General features: G+C 32.4%; 1 protein-coding gene across 4 annotated transcripts in view; it reads left to right on the top strand.

Moving 5' to 3' along the window:
- Positions 1 to 25862, top strand: part of LOC131847243 (protein gustavus) — a 60978-nt gene that overhangs the window by 28319 nt on the left and 6797 nt on the right. Inside the window, exon 1 of one of the 4 annotated variants that reach the window (XM_059196760.1) lies at positions 5938 to 6030. The exons of 2 other annotated variants lie outside the window; for them this stretch is intronic. Coding sequence is in view for 1 of the 2 variants with exons in the window: in XM_059196762.1 (XP_059052745.1) it covers positions 17639 to 17685 (47 nt within the window). In the remaining variant the exon portion in view is untranslated. Of the gene's footprint in view, positions 1 to 5937; positions 6031 to 17502; positions 17686 to 25862 lie in introns of those variants that run through there. One more of the 4 variants, XM_059196762.1, reaches the window with a different exon arrangement.

Raw genomic sequence — 25862 nt, 5'->3', positions numbered from 1 at the left:
TCGGTATTTCAACAACTTAGAAGCGTACTTTGAGGGATGGATGAAACTGAAACACAGTTGGAGAGTGCGATTAGGCAGTGTAAAATTATAAGAGGAATAACATCCTAATTCCCTAGAATGGCAACGCATGAGTGGTATCATAAAAAATCTTTCATTTGTTACACAGTTCAATTTCCTATTCCACTGTCAGTAATTTCAAAGTAGAGTTCTTAACTGATGTGATACTAATAACAATCATCAGTTTGTTTCTTCAAAATTCTCAGTCATGATCCTGTCAGGGTTAAAATAAACTTATTCATTCTATGAATCTCATGTCATAGTTTGTGACATGAGATTCATAGTCATTCATGATAACATTTAATGAAACATACTTCGAACAAAACAGATATCAAAACCGGCGTTTCACCCTTAGAGAATAAAAATATTCTATAGGCGAACATCCGAACGCTGCCAAGCCCTCAACCCTGTATTTTAGACTGGTGTTGGTATTATACTAATATTATATGTTTGCTTTTAAACTTTTACAAAAATAATTACAGTAAAATAACAGTGAGGTTAACGACTAGCTAAACTCAAGGACCATTAAATATTTAAAACAATCATGCTATATATATTGAAGTAGTTGAACGTAAGTTTGAACGTAATGAATTCCATTAAATATAACAAAATATTAAACCATTAGTACTTCATTTGTATAATAAATAAAAACCAGATGTACAGGATTATATAAAGATACCGAGATGAAAGCCGATGATAGTATACTATTCATGTAACTAAATAACTTTTTACTGAAACGTAAATCTACGTCGAAATCTAAAATTATTTATATTGATTCAATCAATCACGCAGTTTGTATATATATTTAGTTTTCCACTTTCCTTCTTAGTGAAACTTTTCAATTGCATGGCTATATCTTTGCTTGGTGTACAGTTTTACGACTAACTCTATATTATGTGGTATTTCTATCTGTTAATCTTTCCACCAACCACTACTCTTGCAACCAATTAAGGTCATCGATAGAGTGTAAAGTTTTGCACCTTATCATGTCTTTCAATTTTAATTGGTATGGCAACATATATGTATATTATACTATAATTGTTAATTAAACATTGTTGTATATTCGAGTATTCGGTTACTTTTGATCGTTTTAAGTACGGTAACTGTATTAGAATTAAATTAAGAATGATATTAAAAGCAGATATTTCTTACAGGTTAAGCATAGTTCAATGCACAATTAACACCATTGTCTTTACATATGTATACGAGTATCTGACTCTGTATTTACAGTAATAATAGATAAAGAAACCATCCCTACAAAAATATTTTCAATTTATATATTTTTTACGCAGTGTACTTACTGCTTCGCTGGTATTAATATCGCAATGGCTGCTTTTTAGCTAAGAGCAGTCTGCAAGTTTACGAGTTAAATATGTGATAAAAATTTTAACTTAGTTGTGCGTTTCGGCAAAACAATATTTAAAGTGAACGCTATAGACGTTTTCAATAACGACGAGGGCGTAACCATCGATAGCCCATTAATTTCACTCGCTTTATTTTAGAGCGAAAATTAAATATCACAACACAAGAACAGCTGTCAATTTGTTGTCATTAAATTATATAGCTATTAGAGCTGTAATAGACTACTCTTTATAGAGATAAAAATATGTAAAGTATAATAAACTGTTTGTTTGTGTATTTAGGTTTCACATAAGAAGTACTGGAGAACTTGTATGGATAAATTTTTTATTGCACAGTAGTGGCAATCAAGCATACGTCCTTAATGATAAATGGCATGGATTACCGTAGCCTACGAATACCTGAAACACCAGAAGTGTCACGTGCGTGAATTTTTATAATATGTATTGTTAAATAGAGGTCAACATATAGACCCATGAAAACAGTATAATACCACTTAAAGAAGTTATGTAATTAGTAGAATATTTATGTACGCCGTTTTCTATTAATAAAATAAAAGATGGCGTTGTACAAATCTTTAATTATCATCAATAGATTGCGACTGCAAATAAGTATACCAGAAAGTCACTACTAGGACATACAATGATAGAAGATCGAGGTTTCTAACTGCGGGATTATATGCTACTAAACAAAAATGCAGTGTACATAATCGTACAAATAGTAGTAATCAATTGATTACCGGTGACGCTCGATACCTCTAGTGGCCCTCAAACCGCACACTTTACTTCTAACCTTGCTCCATTCGCCAGCGGCAAACGTTAACCGGCTCTATAGGTGCTGTCACTACGCTGCCTCATCAACTTATAATCATTAGTCACTATGCGAGGTCGTATATTACAAGTTTGGCGCTGAATTATTAAATTCAAATATTAAAGAAAATAAAACCAATACCTGATTTACATATCATAATTTCAATAACTCGATCCAAATTAGTCAATAATTATAACATGAGTAAAGGGTAAGGGATTGTTAGTAAGGACTAGTTGTCCTTTACTGTAGTACTACAATATACCATATCGGGTCGCTGCTTGTGGTCCACATTGGAATACGTCGTGTGAATCCCTTATGAATTTACTTCAGGATCGTCCTTCTACTGGTGCCCCGCTATATACCGTAGGTTAGTGTACCATTCATTGATCACCCATAATAAAACGCCCTTATAACATGTACACTGAAAATCCCAGCAAATACTGCATCTTTGGACATTGGGTACCTCATCCATTTCCGACGTAATCGAATGCCCAAAAATTACTAAAAACATTATTGGGTTAAATGAAAGATGTAATAAAATGAATTCTATCTCATAATTCTTATTCATCGCAAAGATATCTGCGTCAGTGGCAGCACATTGATCTCACTCGTATTCTGAACATAAAACGTGCTCGCCGCCGTGGGAACACCCAACTTGCCAAATAATATTCAGTTCCTAGACATTTGAGTCACGTAAAAGAACCATATGGTAGGATAATACACAGATAAGGACATTTTGCTGTCACAGAGAGAACGAGGACCTCATTCATTGTTTCTCATCTTTATATTCATGCAGAAAATATTATAAAAATATTGTGCTTCCCTCTACATATAGAAAGAAGACGAAACTAAAATGTTGAATAAAATTAGTGTTCAAATTATTTATGACAGTCATATACCTAAATGATGAAAAATACACTTGTTATACGTTATTAAACCTGTTATTTAATAACAAGTATATTTTAAATCAACTAGGGAATAAACCTTAACAATTGAAAAATTATGGAATTTAGTTCAGGTTTAGAACATAACAAACAGGGAAAATCCACACCAATCGATAACCTCTTTTTTTTATAATTTATATATGCTATATGTATATGTAGGCACCTAATGACCCCACTTTTCCACAGTTTTACATTATATTGTAGGTATAGAATATGTCTAATAATAATTACAGTCTTTTATAAGCCATTCCATATTCATCGTATGACATTATGAACTTGACTCATGTTTGGTTCGACGCCTCCGTTCAAGCAACAAATTAATACATAAATGTTGTAGGTAACAAAATAGTTTTACTTGTATAGTGCTAGAAATATTGTAATGGTATTCTGTCACCGAAACCTAGTTTACCTATTGTTCTTGTTTATAATAGTGACTAGTCGTCACTTTCCATCAAGAAAGTTATTGTTCCGCTCATTTGGAATTTCTATTTTCATTTATTTCCATTGCAATAAACAAATAAATAGTCACCGATAAAATTTTCTATGTGTTTCATTTAATGTTATTGAATATTGTTCGTAAACGTATGTATTCCGGTTGTATACAATGGCACTTAGATTAAGCATGCTCTCATGTGATATTAAACATGTTTCTATGGTATGTCGATATAAATATTAAATAAATATTGGGTTTTTTCTTTGGTTTACCTCTAAAACTTCTGTGTTTAGTCTACCTTGAACACAAAAAGTTTGCTGAACATTGTTAGATAACATTCTGAACAGGTGTTTTAATATTTTCCATATTTTTGTTACAGGTAATTAACACAGAAAACTTTGTACAACTGAAAATGAAGACGCATAGAGTACGTATTGAAAGTGTGTTATTTAAAATAAATCTGATGTTATTAATAAATAATATATTTTTTAATCAACAACGATAACTTATAATTTATATTACAACCAAGAAATAAAAGTTTAATTAAATTGAATTAATAAATCGTAAATATGGAAATACAGTCACATAAAAATAATTCGAACCAGATACTGCTAGTATTATTAGATTTTCGTTTAAAATTAATTTTATTTACATATATTACTATTTTATTATGTTTATTGGATATATCAAACAATTATAAAGTGTCAGTACTCAATACCTTACCTATGATAATGTACCTTTACGTACCTGAATGTTTCGACCTTAGCGACTGATTACGCCATAAGTCGCAAACTTATAAATTTTATTATACAGCCGTCGCGTCGAGGCTAACTGGCAAGGCTTTTTGCTTACTTTAAATAAAAAATATACGCCTCCCAAATAGGAAGGTCTCTATCTCACTTGTACCTACATATCTGCTCCATAGACACTACTTCAATCAAATAGTAGTAGTAGTATATAGAATGAGATGTGTATACTATGAAATTCAATATTAATTTAATTTCCATGTAGTCAGAACCATCAGCAAGCTAAAGTGACAATGGGTCACCCACATATCTTAAATAACCTATAATGGACTACGAAGACAAGTTGTCGAATAGTCACCGCATGCTGCACAGTTACAGCAGTGCAAACATAATATATGTTTTATGAAAAGTATGAAGTCATGATTGTATCTAAGAAGCGAAATTGTAGAATTGAAATTTAATAAGTATGAGGATATTTCTTTGTTTTTTATACCAAACAAGATTTGCCACGGAGAAAAAGTATTGACATTCATTATTAATATGTAGGTACACACAAATAAAGTCGTGTCTGAGTTAAAATACAATATTTAAAGAAGAACCATTTCAAGTAATCCAAACCCGGTAAACGTTTAAAACTAAACAAACTGACCATTTATTACACCGAAAATAATTTTGTTTTGATAAAATCAATTTCAATAAAATACAGTGAAATTGAGAAGTACCTCCTTATTGAAATCGGTTGATAACGGGAAAGTCGCCTTCGAAAACTTGAAATTGAAACGTACGGCAAAGAACGTGACGATAACTGCGACACCTGCCGCCATCGTTGAATAACGGCCTTGCAGTGTACATATGTATGTACATCGTAAATGCATGGAAAAAGTTGAACGCGTAGCGGTGCATCTTCACCGCGGCTTGCTCCGCGCTACCGTTCGACATGCACTGAGATTTATCTCGTATATAGAACGTATCTGCATCTCAAAAATGCTGCAGCATTTGATTATATTTTATTCCAAAATAACTCTTCTGTTTCTTCTGTTACTATGCATAATTTTCTACATTTGTATAGTATTGTTTGAACCGTGTAACTCTTTTCTTTCATGATATCTTAAACAGCAATTAGAGGAACAAAGTTCTAACATGTACATCGATTGAATATTGGGACAGCGTAGTAATAGTGTAAAACAAAAAAATCTTTCTTTTACGAGAAAATGACAACTAGGCCGATAATGTGTCACTATCGGTAATGCTGATTGTAAGTAACTTTTTATGTATACTGAGCCCCTTTTTGGATTTCCGTTAAAACTTCGCTATGTGGAATGTGTGTACGGTATATCGTTTTTAGAACCAGTATATGGAATAATTTAAGTAACAGAGGAAAACACATGATCGAAACGACAAACATCTAACGGAGCGAGTTGCGTGGGGGAAATGGACCGAGAGCCTGTGCACGCGCACCGCTATAATAGATAGTCACACGTCCCAGTTGGTTTCGGCGCGCTGCACTGAACACGTGTACCTAAGTTCGACGATTATTTACACAATTGTATCGCCCAATATCGATTCGTGACCCAAGTGTTGCCTGTATGAAGTTTAATAACAGTGATTCCACACCTGCACCCGTGATTACTTTCAGTGTTTGGAATGATGCTCTATTTACCATAGACTGGTCCGATCTAAGGTATGACTGTAAAAATAATGTATCGTCTTTTAATCACAAATTATCTGGCTGTGTCTTTGTAGATACGGTATATTTGTTCATAATATTGTATCTATCTTAAATATGATTGCCCATGTGATATCAAAATTTAATGAAATAATATTTACTTTTACGGCTCCTTTGTTGGTTAGCATAATTATAGAAATTGGTGAATTACTTAATCAAATCGCAGGTCAACTCAGTAACACAAATGTAAAAGGATCATTTATATAACTGCTTATGCTACATGTATAATTAATATTCGGAAAGCAAAAAGGAACTTCACTTATTATTAATTTATTAGGCTGCTATACTCTTTTTTTATATATTATTTTCACATATGTACACTGGGAAGGGTAGAGGATAACTACATAAATTATGTATTCACTTCAACTCTTCTATTACATATTATATAGGTGTAGTTATGTCAGATAGATCACAGAAAACTTAAAACTATTACCTATAACTATTAACCACTATATTTTTTAATACGATTGACATATTTTTATGAATAAATTGTTACATACTAATTAGAAAAATGCTCGTGTCACTTGTATGTGACCTAAGCAGGTGGATCACGAACTAGTGTCATTAATTTGTACCTTGATTTCATTTTTAGATATATTAAGGTTTGTTATCTAGTAGAATATCAGCTATGTATAGTAACAAGTTTAAATCAATCGTTAAAAATTACTGTTCAAGTTAAATGACATTGAACTAATTATAGATACTATTTTTTATAAATCACCTAGTAAATTTGTGCTTAAGTAATAATAAGTGACGAAACGTACTTATAGAGTGAAATTCCATCAATGATATGAATAGTTTTATTTAACTACCTATACAAATAATATAACTATCATTAAACGTAACCTAAATACACAGTTCCTATTTATTGAAATTATCACAGACGCCAAATATACCTAGGCTGCAGTTACCTACCCCAATCGATACGTATGTGCCATATTTTTTATTGACACTGCTACCTTGAAGTTAAAAAATATATCTGATATTAACATTAATCCGCACAATCAACATCCACTATGGGGAGTTCAGCTGAATCTGTTATTCGTTTTCAATTATTATATTTGTCTTCATAATATTTGAAGCTGGCTACAATGCGAGCAGCTTCAGATTATCAACTACTGCCATTTACTATGATAAATGAAGCGCGCGTTAGAAAACAGAATTTCGTTGTCTCTAGTTCTTTCTTGATATGCAAGTCTCCGTGACTAACTGCTTCAGTTTGACTCAAATTGTATTAGGCGTTTATCGAATTTCAATATTACATTTGCACTAGGATGATAATAGGATGAAAATGAAGTCAAATCAGTTAGCCCTACGTGACAAACTCACTAGGAATTAACCACAATGATGTGCAGTAGGGACCGCAACGCGCGATCTACATGATATGAGATTGCTGGCAATGTGGTCACGTGTTTTCATTGCTAACAATCCCTTCTCCCTCTAATAGACCTTGTTACTGGATATATGCCCTGAACACGAACCAACGATAAGTTGGAAAACCTAAGTAGTTACGTGGGTGGTTATTGGTTAAGTAAAACGAAGGCGAGGTCGCTGTAATACACATAAAATTAGGAACACTTATGTACCTAATGTACTCATATGATAACGCTCGATTGGATATTCAATACAAAAGCTGCAACATATTGTCAGTTTGTCCTGTTATCTATCAAATATTTTCGTGTCGATATATAATCTACTCATAGTATTAAATTGCTAGTAATGTCTGCAAACTATTTGCTCTTGAAATTTTGGGCATATAATCTACACATATTCACTTCGTTGATTAGCACATATATTAAAATTAGTCCATAAAAATTTAACTATTTAAAATGTAATCAGTTAATCCTTATACGGTGTTAAATGGAGGAAAAGCCAAAGTTAATATAAACAACCTATATCTCACCCTTCAAACCGGAACAGCTTACAAAGCAAGCTACACGATGACTGAATTAGTGAGACAAACTAACAAAATCGACCTCATTAAAATATAATATTAGTTAATAATGTAAAAAAAGTCTGTTTTGTAAAATATATATAGATAGGACCTCTCCTATCTATACTACTATAGATAGGAGATTTCGTATTATATAAAATTTAAAATATTTGTTGCGTTATTGCGTTTACGTTATTCTCTCCCTGATATCAGTCATGCCCTATAGATAGTTTTGTTTATATCCAATTAAATGACACCATAACACGAGAACTAGATCGACAGACACTGTTATCTGCGACCTCTGCTCATAAATTTAACTAATAACAGACAGCGCGCGATATTACGCTTACAGAAATACGAGTAGCGAGTTTCGCTTATCTGTTATCAGCGCGGATGTAATATGTCGTCTGTGACCCCGCCTGGGGTCGCACTGACGTCTCTTGCGATTTTGTGCTACATTCTACCACTTGTGTACCCAATAGGAACAATATTTATGCGAAATATACAATTGCAAATAATTGCAATACATTTTCTTGCCAACTAATTTTACTATCTATATGGACTTTCCCATCAATCACGTTCGACCTTGTAAGGTTAACTACTAATAGATTTTATTTATAGCTAAAGAATAGAATTGGTTTAAGCAATCCCAACACATTTCTATATATAAAAATATCGAGCCCATTCACTATTTGAAACGTTCAATGGGCGATTTTAGATTTGTTTTTAACTTGTATGTTGAGAATTGCGTTGTCAACACTTGGTAACTAGTTACTGAAAGTGGTATGCCTTGATATTATTGAGTTTGGAGTATATGTGACTTACGCAGTAATACGATTCCCAATCACCTTAGTTTAAATATAAATATACCAGTTATGTTACTTGTCATTATAACAATATAAATCTAATTGTTGATGGTATAAATTCTTAATTACATATACATTTTTAAGTCTGCCTACTGTATAGTTAGGCAGACTGTCGTTTAACTATGGTAGATAACTAGAAAGAATCCTTCTTTGTAGTAGTACTACAACTGCTGTTATTTAAAATATCTTGTTTATTTATTTTCTATAATTGCTTGTTATGCCATGGCGCCCGCACAGTAATAGAAGGAAACATGAAATTTCTTAATTATTTTGTATATTGTCGTAGAGAAATTGACAATAGTGTCTATTTACTAAATTCGAAAAATTGTTACATACTTCCCTTAACACAACATTCAGTTGCTGTCTCGGAAAGGAGTTTATAAAAAAGCAGTCCTTCATAATAACAAACTTCAATAATACATACATGTGACTCAATTACATATCTACAAGAAAGATGTGGATGTGGACTAAATGGACCCTAAGGAAATGCAATATTATTATCATACTATCCTCTATGCCAGAGAATCCTATATAGGTATGTTCTTTATAATTTTGTGTTGATATAGTTATAAAGAACATACGTCTATTGTACGTGAACATACGTCTTCTTTTAGTGAGACAGACATTGGTGTAACGCATTACAAGTATTTTCAAAATCGGTTCAGTAAAGCATAGGATGACCTCCTACAACACAACAACTTTACATCTGTGCATTCATTATAGAAGATATATTATATATTCATTTGCCGTAAAAAATATTATTTTTTATCAAAGTTTTAGTAACAGAAAATTTAATTTTAAAATAGTTCCTACTAGAGTACATCTTCAAAGACAGGTTTTAGTAGAAACCTTATTAATATCTAATTTATAAATGTATAATTTATTAAAATCGACTTTTTTGTTATTTGTTTTATAATAATTTTTACATGAAGATTAAACGAAGGTAAAGTAGATTCTGTCTTCATTAATTATAAAAGTACCGATAAGTAAATGAAAGTTTCGCAGCTTAAATATTTAATCAAAAGCTTAAAATTTATAATGATTTCGAGATATTTAAAGGATTAATAATACAATTCATGAAACAAAAAAGGATCCTTAATAATATGGTTGTAATTAATTATTTATAGTATGGCTCTATTTATACTATGGGTTCCAGGGAGTCTTTACGAGAGTACTTTAAGGGATCAAATATCCTCACCGTTGCTTCTCAATATGTTTATGATAATATCATGTATGCCAGAAGGAATATAGACAGTTTCAAAAGAGTTAGTGATTGCACTGATAAAAGCGTACGTAACAATAACAAACTGATTTTACCTAAATGTCGTTTGGCTAAAGTTACTAATTCGTCTTATGACAATTGCGTAAGGTTTTACAATAAAATACCAGAGTCTGTTATAAGTCTGCCAGAAAAAAGATTTAAATGTCGAATAAAACACTTCCTTGGCAAAAAAAAAGCTTAATATAAAATTGAAGAATTCGTTAACGATAATAATGTTTTTATAAAAAATCTTTAAATCCATAACACTGACAATATTATCTGATTACACTAATAATGAGTGCGTAGCTATTTCTATGTTGATTATCGCATGTCAATTACTTGTTATACTGTAATTATTTATATAAAAAAACATCTATTAAAAAGAGCAACACACAAGTTTCTTGCTCATTCTTCTTTGTGATGAATCTGCATTCCGAATGAGTGATAGAATCAAACTATGACTATTCAAAAGTGCTTGTAATGAGTTTATTTGAATAAAGATTATTTCTATTTCTATTACTTTATTTAATATTTTTTAATTGAATCGAATGATATGAGTACTATTTTTGCATGATAATTATAGTGGTCGCATATGTAATAGTTATATGTTGGCGACATCTCCCAGAGTGTTAAGCAGACTTCCCTTCTGGCTATTTATCTTACTTCCTTACAGTATGCAAGTATAATATATTTAAGCGTGAACTATAATGCTAGTAATGTGTAAATTACAGGCTATCGATCGATTTATATGTAAGCTGAAAATAACTGCACGCTATGTTCCGTGTTAGTTTAATTTTGTTTTAAAAGCTTTGACGGCTGATAGAATTTAGATTGGCTGGCCGTTCAGCGGACTGGCCGCATTTTCCGTCCAAACAAAAGCATTGTCTCTTATAAAGCCGGCTTTTCCAAATCCTTAGTCGGAAATAGTGACATTTGTTTGAAGTATTGCTACAGTAGCACTCGACTATTCTAAAACGTTGCTAAGCTTACAGAGGACACTGCTATCATACCCATATTTGAATTGTGTAATATTTCTTTAATAAATTTAATATTCTAACAAGCAGCAGCAGCATAATATGAGGATTCACCTGATGGAAATGTGAATAGATGTGATCAACATTTATAATATGGTGAATAAAATGTTCTATGCACCGCCATGAATTACAATTCGTCGGGTTTTAATTAATATAAATCATGCAATTGAATATTTTACTGTAATAAGTGGCTCAACACAAAAAATATTTTATATTTTCTAACTATTCCACTTAACTTGATATATTACACTTAATGTATGGAGATGACATTACGAAAGAGAAAGTTATAAAAAATTATGATGTGCATAAAAGGGGTCAAAATGTTCTGTAATTATAAATATTGGATTTGATTTGATTGATTTACCTATTCACTCCCTATATTCTTGTTCTATGCGGACGATAAACTTGTTTTCTGTAAGCATACATTGTACTTTATCTTTTTTAGAACTACAGTCATTTTACGCAAAGGATGACTTATACAATTTATATTTATATTAATGTTTCGCTCTACATAAATGTTTAGGGCAAAACATTTAAGCCAAATCATCATAACTGTTGTGGTATAATTAATTAGTAATTCGCTTCTACAGAATTATGTACGTCACCTAATTGAAATTGTTTTAAAATAGTCTTTAAACTTATGTTTTACTCATTATCAAATATGATGCTGGATGACACAGCACACACACATACACTTTTATTTGAAGATTTATTAATATAGGGCAGTATGAGACTTTGAAATATGATACAAGCAGTAGAAACCAATGCGGAATATATCATCAAAGCTTTTGTATAGCCATTAATTTATTTCCCGCCTCGATCATTGCCGACTGGTTCCAAACGTCTCCTCAGAGTATGTGATACAGCCTTAACCTTTTGTGTTTATGATCAAACATTCAAATATTGAGTACGCGTCATGGCACGTAAATCTTTTTAGTAACTGCCTACATAGTGTCACAGTACTATCCAAGTACTAAGACTATCGTGAAGTATTTTTTAGTGATACCAATGACCTTTGTTGCCTAACACATCAGTTCCTCTTCCTTGTACTGCTGAAACGACGTCACTGCACCACTTCCGCCGGTCAATCTTTTTTCATTCTTATGTAGATACTAAATAGTCCCATATTGTTATTAAATACTTTCTTCATTTATTCCTTACATCATTTTTATTTCATTGTATTTCATTTTTATTCTTTTACAAGATATCTGTGCTATATCAATTGTATGTGATTACTTAATTGTATGTATTTATATTCGAATATATTTTACTGTTATAAGTTCTACCGTTACGTACATATTTTCTCTATTTTTATTGTAGCCTTATGTCAAAAGTTGGAGGACATTTCTTAATAATACTAAGAGTATGTCTTTTACTATCATGCAATTAAGTAACTTATGTCTAGAAAGTAATATCCTCTTATAATTCTGAATTCTTAATGACCATTATATGCTCTTAATGTAATTATACTGAACACATAAAAAATATACTACCATTATTATATATGCAATATCATAATACCTATAAATATATGTAATAACAATTTATCTATATTATTATGGAACTGTTTAAAAATATCTGAAAGAATAGAAAATGTAAAACGAAATTATAATTCGTCGACAGACATCTTAAATAAAACAAACACTGAAAATTAATGGTGAACATAATGGTCCGGATTTGCGGCCTAAATATCACATTTAAGATTTCATCAAGCTCGGAACTTTCTGTATACTTTTTTGATACGATTAGAGTAGTAAGTTGATGGAAGATTAAAATTTGATTTCTTCGATAATACAAAATTTCGTCATACCTTAGTATTCAATTTTAAATTACATATACAATATCATATGAATAAGATATGAGGTAGTAACATTATTTATAACAATTAGTCTTAAAACACTGTCAGGCTACGTGTATTATACTGGAAAATTTAGAGGATGCTGCAGGAAAACAGTTTTGAATTTTTTTAAGATCCGAATGAAACGAACATGAAATGTTACAGGAACATCGCTACAGTACATCAGTAAAAACCACGTATAAATTGTAAGAGCCAAATTTAAAAACCTTTTAGCGCCTTGGTAATATTATTACAAGTAAGTCTTGTTATTTTTTTTATTTCCTCATTGTATTTAACTCATGTATCTACAGACACAATACGTTTACAATTTTGTTATAAATATATTAATATAATTAACAAATTTAGGACTGCAATAGTTAAATAATAAAAATCTATAGTCACTATCCTTACAACCATCTGTTGAGTTATATTATCGTATTCTCATAAAGTTATTGCAAGGGTTACGATGCTATAACATGCAGTTACATATAAAAGAGAGCAATAATGTCAACAAATTATTACATCTCTTATTACATACATGTATATTTTTACTCTATTTTATCTTTTTTGTTGGAAACATGAAGCCAAAGAACATAATACTGAACATCGAATTGGTTCAGTATAGATAGTAATTCTTATTTAGTATATTCTAGTTGGTATACTAGTAAGAGTAGTGCTTCTATATTTCTACTTTTGTATAATTTTGTATATATATATATATATGTGCCCTACCTTTGAACGCAAAGAAAAGTAGCTTTGTTGCTGTATATGGTTCCCAAAACATATTTTAACTCGTGATCCTTAGTAAAAGTTATTTTCAGGAATTCCTAATTTAAAATATTGTATAAAAAATTACACAGAAATACGTGATTTGTGAGAAACAGTTTCGATTTCGCATTATTATTTTCTTTCCATTCTATTATTTATAGTAATATAATTTTGCTCGCCCATTGGACTACAAGCAACGACAGATTTTTATACTTATATATATTGTCTGGAGATCATCCGAAAATAAAATTAGGTTATTACTATATGAGAAAGACAGATAGATCAAATCGACGGACTCGTATACCTTACAGTAAGTCTATATTCAAGTGTGGTTAATGAAAGGCTAAAATAATGATGGCGACATGGGTCTAATATTACAAATATGTACCTATATAAATTATATTATGATATTTTAACATATAAAATCTACGTTCTAACGTTTTTATTTTGGCTCGTTGAGATATAAAAGTATGAAAGGAGCGAACCGGAGCCGAAAATGTTATATCTTTTTTATCTACTACGAATTCTGCAATGGTGGCGAGCTTTCATTCCGCTGAAAAGCACAATTTTCTCCATTCACTATGGCTGCCTAGTGAAATCGTTATCGTTTGTTCACTGCGGCAGCGCCCATTTCCTAATAGCAGCTTCGCGTGCATTTAACGTTTTATTACGTATCTACCTACTAACTAACTACCCTATGCTGGGCCAATTGCATTTTAATATAGGCTTGTTTGTGACTGTAAATAAAATAAACTTATGATATGGCTGAAAAGGGTAGAACTTGTCACATGTAACAAGATGGTAATCTGATGTCATTTTTCTATAATTTTATGGAACACGTTTCAAACTATATTTACGAGTTCTACCACTCTCGTATTAAAGGTATAGATTTTCCGCCTAATCCACAACATTTGCTTTTGATAAATATATTTAATAAAAATATATTGATGTTTTATTATCTATTCGGAACCGTCGATGTGAGCCCTACTTGAGCTTTACCGATTTTATTACTTAAAAATATCTTTATACACTCACCAGACTTACGTAGGTACTGATTTTAGATACATTTACATAATGTGTCTTAAACAGTATATAAATAGGTATAGGTATATTTTTATTTCAAATTACGTGTTTACACATATTATTAGGCATTTAAATGTAGTGTGCGGAGACTAACATTATGCAGAAAACGTGAAAACAAACAATAAGAATAATACTGTTTTGAATCATTAAAATCAACAAAACGAACGAGACTAATTATTCAATGCATGGCGTCAATACCTATTATAGTAATTTTTCATTTATGGTTATTTTGTATTGTAATAATTAAGTCACCAGTATTCATATGTTACCGCATATTACATTGATATGAAGACAATGTCGTCGGTATTTTATATGTAGTTCATTTCGCTACAGAAATCAAGTCAAACTTTTTTCAAAACAACAAAATGTATCTGATATTTGCTTCGTATCCAATATCCATAAACGTCATATAAATAAGAAATATGACATTATAAAGTCCACTGCTTACTTTGCTTAGTACCTATATGGTAGTCTCAAAAAATTCGCATCGTCTATGTTTACTAACATTTATATTATACCATGAATCAAATATTTCTTACATGGAAGGGACAATACTTTTCATGGTCACAACCTTCTTGATGCTAATGACTCTATTGTGTTACATACTTGTTATAGTATTTACATTTCCTTTTCACGTGTTAAAGTTTGTTTGTATGTATCTTTATAATAACTTTATTTTTGGTTCCAGACATACCAATTTTAGTATTGAAATTTTTGTACGGAAGGAACACAGAAATAATCATGTAAAGATTAAACCATTGCGTAGGTTAAATAAAATTGAAAAACTTTCAACAATTATAATCAATAGATGAGTTGGTATCTATTGACTTTAAAGATAAAATGCGTTTTATCTCTGCAATGACAATTTGGAAAATCTTATACCTTGTAAAATTGGGACACACCCACTCCGTTTCTGACTTTTGGACAATAAACTAAATTACTCGGAGAACAACGGGGAGAGCGAACAATGATATTTGAGTAGCTAGTAAAAAAAACAAGAGGGTCGTTTTGAGATCCGGCGGGAATTCTTCTCCGGCCAGCTTTGTTTACACCGTGCCGAGGAAAAGCGGCGCACAGGAAAGGTTCAGGATACTATTATTTTATACTATTTACGTCGTATACGTTGTAACTGTCAACATTAAGATTTATTTTTATTGCCGAGAATTAATTTCATTCTTAGCCAAAGATTTCAAGCTAGTCTATCTTTTTAGACACATATCTATTTCGTTATGGTCTCATAACGAAACAAAGGATAGTATTACGAATCTGACCAAAGTGTTGATCTGTTCTATCATAACTTCTATACTACTTATTATAATTTAATATCATTGAGAGCATTTTGATCATCAGGTTGTCCACTTCGATCGCATCTGATTGTGTCATTATATTTATGATAGTGTTCCAATGAAAATACAATATTTGAATCATAATTATCACGTGGTAACCGAAATGGATTAGTTGAAGTAAATATATTTTTTAAATAACCATAACTAGTATAATGAAAGTAAAGTTATCTAGAAAATCACTCAGCATAGCACATCAGTCTCTGTTATTGACAGTTCTCATTTAGCGAATTGCTGTCGGGGTGGCTTGGTGCTGACGAATAGCCGGCCACCAGACAGGTGAAGGAACTTTATGACGTCACATGCTCGCAGGTGTGCCCTTCTAATAATATTGGATTCGGCTTACATTCTACGCACGACGACCCAGGTAAACGCGCTACCCAACGTAAAAGAAAACTAGTATTCTTTTGTCATATGTACAATTTTAACTTTTCAGTCCATCCATTCATTGTTAAATATATCTAATATGAAAGTAGCCTTCATCCTATCATATCCCAAAGGTGCTTGGCCAGCAATTATACCTGTTAGAGTTACTGGGTGCTCCATCCAAAAATCGTTCGTAATTAAATTAATAAATTAATATTAATATTATTATTGCAAAAATATGCCATTAATAAACAATAAAAAGGCAACCACAATATTGGAGAATTTATTTAAGATCACTGCTGAATTTTTAATACTAAGACAAGTAAAGTAAAATATTCGCATATCTCTGTGTTTAAAACTTATCAAAATACGATTTGTTTAAACAGAGGGTTAATCGTACAATATCTGTATAGATATAACATATTATGCAGTTTAGCTAATTATCGAAGCACGAGCATTGGTGAAAGTTGGTCGGGCATTCGGAAATGACTCATATTTGTACGAACAATATTCACATGTAAATGAGGGCGAATCCATGGCTCTGGTTTCTCTTATTCATTTGAAGTAAGTAACGCTCCAACACTTTCTAATTAGAACAATTGTATTAGGTATAAAAAAATAATCTCCGTATTTATTTTCATTATGTATACGCAAAACGAGCAATATACTGTCATACTATTTTAATAATTTTAAACTCGGCTACCCATTTAACAAAATATAGATAATATGTTTTTGTTTAATGGATAAGAAATTTGGCAATATTATTATTTATTACTACTGTGTAAATAATATTTTAGGACAGATTCTGTTTAAAACGACAAGGCTCGTCTTATAGAGCAACCGCCCTTCTGAATACGACGCGTACCTGCGCGTGCGCCGCACGATGCGCACCTCCGCTTCACCGCGCCGCGGAAATGGCAGGTAGGTCCCGCGCCGCTGTTCGTGGCTCAGTGCGCGCGTTCGCTCGCCGGTGATGGTAGTGTACGTAGTGCGCAGAGGTGAGCGCGCTTCGCAATCATGGTAGTGCCTAGCTGGTGAAGTGGTTATCACAGTGCACTGGTTTACTGACGACATGTCCTGTGACAGGAGAACAAGAGCCGCGCGTTTCCTCGATCTGCGGTGAGTTCGCTTCGCCGCACCATGCTTCCTGTCACGAATGGCCGATCCTTTGTTGAATCCTCGCTCGGAGTGACGTGCGTCCGTCTCTTTTCATCGCGTTTACCTGCCGGCCCTTCAAATACTGCCAGTGTTTGTGTTGTGTTTATGTTTGACTATCTTACAAGAAACTGTAGGAGTCCCTTTGAGATGTCAAATATGATAGAAGTGTTACTTGCCTTAAGCAACTCAGCAAACGAATAAAGGTTCTTTTGTACATTATGTTTACAAGGATCCAACAAGTCAGAATAATTGTATATAATTCTTGGTAAAGTTAGGACTTCAAGTACAAAGTCATTAGTGTTGCGACCTTGGTAGGCTAAGTTACGAAACCTGCGACCCAAGCATACGTAATCTTAACAAAATTGGCGGTCACGATTTTCTCTTTGAGCCTTCACAAGGTTATATACCTACAGAATAGTTTATCAGATATCATTAATCATAAAATATGAAAGACCTTGCTAGACTAGCCCAAAATAATAAAAACCTTAATATCGTTTACATTTTCTTCAGGTACTAAATTTCTTTAATATCTGATATGATTGACCAACTAACAAAATTCATAAGCATTATAGATACTATGAATCCTAACGTATTATAAGGAGTCGATTTTTTCATATTTTTAGAGGAATGCAATAAGTGTCAAAGGAGTAGAAGAAATACTTTTGTATTTGTGGTGACCAGGCACAGAATCGCAGATGTGGGGCGCAGGGGCACTCCCCGCCTCGCCTCCCGGCCTTGAAAGGCTCTTGACCAGGCCAACGCCGCCGATGTCGTATTTATTGCAACCTCCACGATCCGTACCGCCGAGGTTATTGACGCCACGCTGCTTACCCTCACTCGACTACTATTTTGTTTCATGGGAATTCTACTAAGAACAAATGACTCCGCGACTACTAATGCTCGACTTCTCCTTGAAGCGATTGTTCTCACGTCGATCTTATTATAATGAATAAGTACAATACTCATTACGTCACTGCTAAGCAAGTTTCCGCCTTCAAAGTTTGGTAGTTAACAATATGAGTCACGCAACTGACATGCTTTGTAATACATGAGCATTTACAATATAAACATTTGCAAAATGTACTTGATGTTTAGGTGCATTGTCCTTGTTGTGATCAAAACTAGTTGTATACATGTGGAGACAGCGCTTATCCATACGCACAGTCGCAAGTACAATCTATAAATATACACCCGTCAAGCAAGCACCTTACTCAGGATCGCTGCCCAGTTAGTCCTAGGTGAAGGACGAATTACCAGTAGGTACTACAGCCATCGCCTGTTTTTTATATTTTTCGTTAACAAAGAACGTCATCAATATCAGAATGTTAACATATGACAACTAATAAATCACTCCAATTAACATTGAACTTGGTCAATATTTCAATCTACATGGGTCAATTTAAATGCTTTGCGACTCATTAAATAGTAACGCTTACAGTATTTTGGTAAAACTTATGAACGCAACATTTCAATGACTCTCTATTATAAAATTAATTTAACCTACTTTCGAATTGTAAACGTTATTCTGTACTTTATACCTAAAGAGTTGAATCAGCTGTCTGGGGCACCATATGGCGCCGAGATCCACACTTTGTAAAGCGAATGGGGTCGGCATATGTCGCCGCTTTCACTCACATCACAATCTGCATTACGTGCAATTTACACTTACTGCTAACTTCAGTGTTTGCAAAAAAAAACATTATATGTTTACGGAATGCATAATTCATTGGCAGAATCCTTTCAATATAGGAGTTAGTATAATATCTATTTAAATTATAGCCCATGCGTTAGTCTTCTTATTAGCTTTATTACTATATATAAAGTTTCATCAAAATCCGTTTAGTAGTTTTTGCATGAATGAATAACGATCTATCCTCACAATTTTTATTATTTACAATATTAGTAGGTAAGATACGATCGATATATGTATATGTGAAAGACTCAATCAACAATTTTTGCCTGCTATAAAGCTGTGCTGTTTCATCTAATTTTATAATTGATTTCATACATTATGACCGACTCTGGAGATTACTTGAGCGCACATGATAGGTACATAATTGATTTTCAGATTTCCATTATTTTTACTAAAAGTTCAAAAGCTTTCGTTCAGCCAGAATCTGTTTGAATCTAACATACCATGTAAAACATACATATTATGCTGATTTTGCTTGATGAAATTATGATAATGAGAATAGATCATAATAATGTTATATATGTTTGTTTTGGAATATATATTCCTTTCAAAACGAGAAATATTTTTTTAATGTTTGATGTGACATTCAAAAACTTAAAATAACACTTCCACTGAAGTTCCTATATGTTCACTGATGATAAATATAATAGGCCAGCTAACAAAATGTTCAATTAATTAAAATTTATAATAAAGAGTGGCGCATGCAGCAACACGCGCTGCTACCCTGCAAGCAAGGGTAGTTTTTGCCGACAGCAGCTGGTAACCCCACGAATGACTCACGTCCTGTGTCTGTGCCCCACTGTGGGGCGGGGTGCATGTCATTGACCCCACTCGCAGCCCCATGCTCGATAGATATAATATATGCCACATAATCCCATTGCCCTTTGTAATGTCTATTATTTATAGGATTTTTAGTCATACAGTAAACTGCACTTTCTCTTTTTTTCATCAACACGATTGAAATTATTTTAGTTTTGCACATAGATTGTAGTAAATGTTTATTAGGAATTTAATATATATAGGTTATATGAAACTAATGCACACTTTGACATAGATTTGCTTTATTATAAAATAAAATAAATACTTTATGATTATTTTATTTTATTCAATATATTGTGTTAATAAAGTATACTATTATATATCTATATCCACATACCTACCTTTATTTGAAATTTGCATATTAAAAATTTATAAACTTTCAATTTTACTGTATAAATTTTATTTTCTTTAATTCTATATGTATGTAACAAAACTTTATTACGTTATCTTTCTACGCTCATTCATTCAATAGACTAAGTTCATTGTCTTTAAAATACTATTATAAATTTCCCTAAGGGTCTTAGCTGTACGTATTCTGTTTTAATAATATAGATGAATATTTTACACCGAATATCACTTATTATCTTAACATATTTTATGCATAAAATAATATAAAACATATATTATATTAGGTAATAACAAATAGTTATTGGCATGAAATACATTCAAGGACCTTGCGAGTATGACATTGAAATTATGGTCGATAGCCGCGAGGCGTTTGATCCGGCCACCAGTTGGTTTCATACCGGTTTCCACCAAGACAAGGCGCAGCGGATTGTTGATCCTTCTACAGAAAAACAAATGAAACAATGTTGGTTTTTTTTTTTCTCGTTCCACCGTCTGTGCGGTGTTACCAACTATAGTAACTTCGTGATTCCATTCTACCTGCCGTGAAGTATTTATTTGTAAGTTTGTACGTTATTTTAATGGTTTATTACATTATTATTTATTATAGCTGTTATATATTAGGTTTGTGCCGGGATATAATAGGATAAGAACGTTATAAATACTGACAATGAACAAACTTATTTGCTGAAGGATTCGCATCACTAATGCACGACCTACGATGGTAACGAGATTTCCGGCGCTTCCGTGATTACAAATAAGTACATTTGTTCTATCTATTTTTATTATCACTATTGACTTTTTGTGCATGCACCACCACAACAAATATTTACTTTTTTCGTGAATGTTTGCCTAATAAATCATTCATTAACAAGAAAGTCTAAAGTCATTATTATTAACAAATCTCTCCTCCCCAATTCTAAAATTCATACAGCATTAGATATTGAGCAACCCTTCATGAAATATAATAGTATAAGATTCAAAAAATTGTAAGTGGCTCAGATAGAGTTCGTCCTTTATTACGAATTATAGAAATATAGTCTATATATGAGTTGAATTTACAAACCATATCATAAACTTAATAATGAGAGTTTTCTCGATAATTTGTGACATATACTAGGCTCATTAGCCTGCTAATGATCGTCAGCTTAACAAATATTGACTGGAAAAGATAACTTAATAACAGTCTTTGTGTCAGTCAGTTTTATAAAAAAAAAGGCTGCCATTGTTATTGTTTTTCTTATAAATAATTAAGTAACGCTACTACTACACTGATTCAATACATAGGTACTATTTTTACACGATTTTGTTACAGTTAAATATTATCATTTCATAAGTTCTTATTGCATAAATTCTAAATCTACCAGGAAACCTGATGAATATTGTGATTTATGTGTACCAGAAGATTTATGTGATATTAAATAAATTGAATGTAACTTTTATTACTTCTACATAATTGCAATGACTACTGACCTCTACAATCGCACCCAGTAATAAAAAATAAGTTGAGTGATTTAGTAATATCAAATAAAACAACATTTTAAATGAAGAGCAATGTAAATTTGCATGTAATTTAGCCATTTATATGCGAGAACACTAAAATTTTCGTGCCGCTAAAATACTTATCTGTATTTTTTCAACTTACGGCTACTTCCCTTGATGGAGGTAGAATCGTAGTCGCACATTACGTCGAGTTGACGGTTGAAGTACGAGTACATGAATAATTCAGGTGGGCAACACCCTTCGTTGGCAAGAGCCAAACCTAAAGTTCGAAGTGTCTCGATGAACGCAGAAAGGATCCTGCGACCGACGATCGACGCCGACTCCGAAATTTACTTGGCGTCCATATAAGTTTATTGATTCCATTTTGAACGTAAATAATAAAAACGATATATAGCAAAATATAATAAGCATTGTTTGGCTTTTTTCCACTGCTCTACAATTATATATTACTATATATAATTGTAGAGTCAGTTGTAAATTATCTGTAGAATCATTAAATTGTATAAGTTATTTTTTTACTACACACTTAACACTAAAATAATGTTTTAACATTTCTCTTAATATTTAGAATAAAAAGAAAAGTAATGAATTTATAACTTTTGTTATTTTTATACTCAGTGTATAATGTCCAGATTTATTAAAATTTATCATTATAGATGGCTCCGTATCATTGGCGTAAACGAGGTCAGAATTTGATTCTTGGTCATTTCAGTTCAGTACAAATTGTTTCAAAAGAGTGGATATTGTGAATCTATATCTATTTCATAGGCTAAAAAAGTACTTGCATTGTAGTATGTGTTGTTGTAGTCAAATAGTAGTACCATTCTCAACATAATTTTAGCGATTTGGGGTGGTAGTTATTGTAATATTACAACTGAACATGTAACTATTACTAAATAACTTATGGAAAGTCTTACATGAATTGGATTTTACTTACACACATGTCTACACAGTGCCTTCTATATTTCTGAAATGGATGGATTCTTTTTTATTTTCGAGGGGTGCTGAAATTACTTTGTTTCCAGAACATGAATAAATTTCAACTCAATATTACGTTATTCATTCCTCATTAGATATACATTAGAAATGTTTCCCGAAGAAGATATTGCTAAGTTTCCCAGTCTGCGTAGAGACGGGCTCATTCAGTAGCGCTAAAGGCATTTGTGAGGCGATGGAGGGTGTGCTTATCTGTCGGGGTGTGCGGCCCGCAGGGTGGCTTTGTTCCCGAGCCGCCGCCGCCGCTGACTGCGACCGACTGCCGGCCTCTCAACCACTTAGAAGATTGCTCGGCTTTGTCTTCGTGCTACTAACGCGAGTTCTTAACGCGGGTCTCGCCTCCAATTCTAGTTTCAGATTTGCGCTACCCTCGATTCCGTTCCTCTGGTGTATTAGATTTCTTTTATATTGTGTAAAAATTTTATCTTTAGTCAAATGAAATAAATTCGTACGAAATCAGAATCTTTTTGCATCATTTAAGTGTCGCATTGGTTCATAATAATTATACACCATCATATAGATAATTCATATGACACTGAGACTCGAGACCTACACCACTCCTGATACAAAGGTCATGTTTAAATCGTTTTTACCTCCGCTGTATAAACTATTGTGTACCAACATCGAGATAACATTCATTGACCTAGTTACTTAATATGAAGTTTTAGTTCCTTATATTTTAAAATGTTTTTTTAATAACAATATCAATGACGTATATGAATTTTCTTGCAACTTCATGAGATTTACGTTCAGCGCAGGCGTGTCAGCGAAAGCAGCGCTCCCTTGACATGCTACGGCGCGCGCGCATTGCAGTCAAGGCCCTCCACTACTGGTGCATACTGAACTCGCCTCAACTACATTATGCACCTAGCTAATGAACAAACAATAACACCAGACCAATACATAAACTCTAATCAGTAGGATCAATCGGATACCACAACTTTAACTGGGATAAGTGGCGTACGAATAAATACATTGAAACCTATATAATTTATGATTATTAAAGAGTATGAAGCTCGAAACGTCGTACCCATATAACTCTTTTGTTTGTAAGTAGAATAGAATAAAACAAGCACTATATTTTAAGTTAAGCTTACAACAATACATTAGTAAGAACTGCACACTTAATCGGTTAATCCGTTTCAGAAATTACCACAAAGAAACACAAAATTCTAAGAATCATTGTTATGGGTTCTACCTACTACGTCAATAAAGTCCCACAACAATAGTTTTCTCATACATATCTTTCCTCTACAGTAACCTATCAGTCACATTTTTATTATATGAAAAATAAATGTAATTGTCTTTGCTATTGTTTCCTAGCAATCCACAGAATGACAAATAAAATGTAATTTTATTTATTTGTTCATACTGTACTGTTATTAATTGCAGTTTTTCAGTTTTGTTTAATATCAGTTTACATGTGACCGTGGCACAATAGCATCGTTGTAATATGCCGCAGTATGCATCCTTGACATCACGATGCAGCAGCGCAACATGCGCGCGCGCTGTGTCACACCACGTCGCGACTTGTTATGTAATCATCAGCCATAAGTTGAGTAGGTGTCAATATACAACGTCCCTTATACTATGTCGACGTTTTTTATTAAATATTTAATTGCTATTTACATGTCTTATTAACATGTTTAGAAAGGAATCATTAATTTATACTTGATTGTTTACGATATGTCAATCGGTTTGTTTTAGAAAATAAAAACATTCATATTAAATCTCAGTCTGTCATTCTGACGATCTACGATTCTAACATTAAAAAAGGTGGATTTTCGTCAATGTAAGACCAATAATGTAATAAAATTCTATGAAGAAATAATTTAAATCGGTAACTGTATAATATTAAAAAACTAGGAACGGCCCAATTCTTTCCTCAAAACGAACTAGCTTGAAAAAAGAAAAACTACTGACGCGTTTAATCGATAGTCACATGCGAACTTCCAAGTCGTGGCCAGGGAAACTGTGAAGTAGGTTTTTCCTTGACACGGGTTGCAACACGACAACAGACACAAGGTTGCCGCGACACGCCCTGGCGATTATTTAATTGTTACTTAAACCAGAGACAGTGCATCGCCGTCATGTCGAGGTCTACAGAAAACAGCCGAGTGGATAATTGAAACGCCACCGAGATAAGGGCGGACATAATCAAATTATCATTATAAAAGAATTTGTTTGTTTACCTGACGTGCAACGATTTGTATTATTTACTGTTTGCAATTTACACACTGCTACAGTAAACATTTTATTTATGTGTATGACTAGCTGACCCGCGCACTTCGTCTGCATCACACTTGACATTTGTACATGTATATGTAACATCATATATTTCGCCCAATTTACACAATATCGTTGTGTTATTCTGATGTTTCAGCTATATTACTGTAAAATTTCATTAAAATCCGTTCAGAAGTTAGTCGACTGTGTGAAGGAATAACAAACATCCATCCATCCATACTCAAAAACTTTCGCGTTTATAATTTTTGTAAGAAGTAAGATTTCGACCTATAATTGACATATAATCTATTATATTATATTAAATAGATTGAGATTTTCGAAATATCTGATGTAAATTATTTTATTGATAAAAGAAAGATGAAAATAAGATTTAAGACATAAAATATAAAAACGTATGTAACATAATGGATACACATTACTTTTAATTTTAGCGATTTAATCATTAAGTAACTCCATAATCATATAACAAAAAAAAAATATGTCTACCAAAAAGAAATTCAAGTGTAAACAATTTTCATCATTGGATAGATATGAT

This window comes from Achroia grisella, unplaced genomic scaffold (genome assembly GCF_030625045.1).
Source record: "Achroia grisella isolate CSIRO2021 unplaced genomic scaffold, CSIRO_AGI_Agris_v1 utg516, whole genome shotgun sequence".
Classification (NCBI taxonomy): Eukaryota; Metazoa; Arthropoda; class Insecta; order Lepidoptera; family Pyralidae; genus Achroia; species Achroia grisella.
The sequence above is the reverse complement of the archived record's forward strand: the minus strand, read 5'-3'. Positions and strand labels throughout refer to the sequence as shown.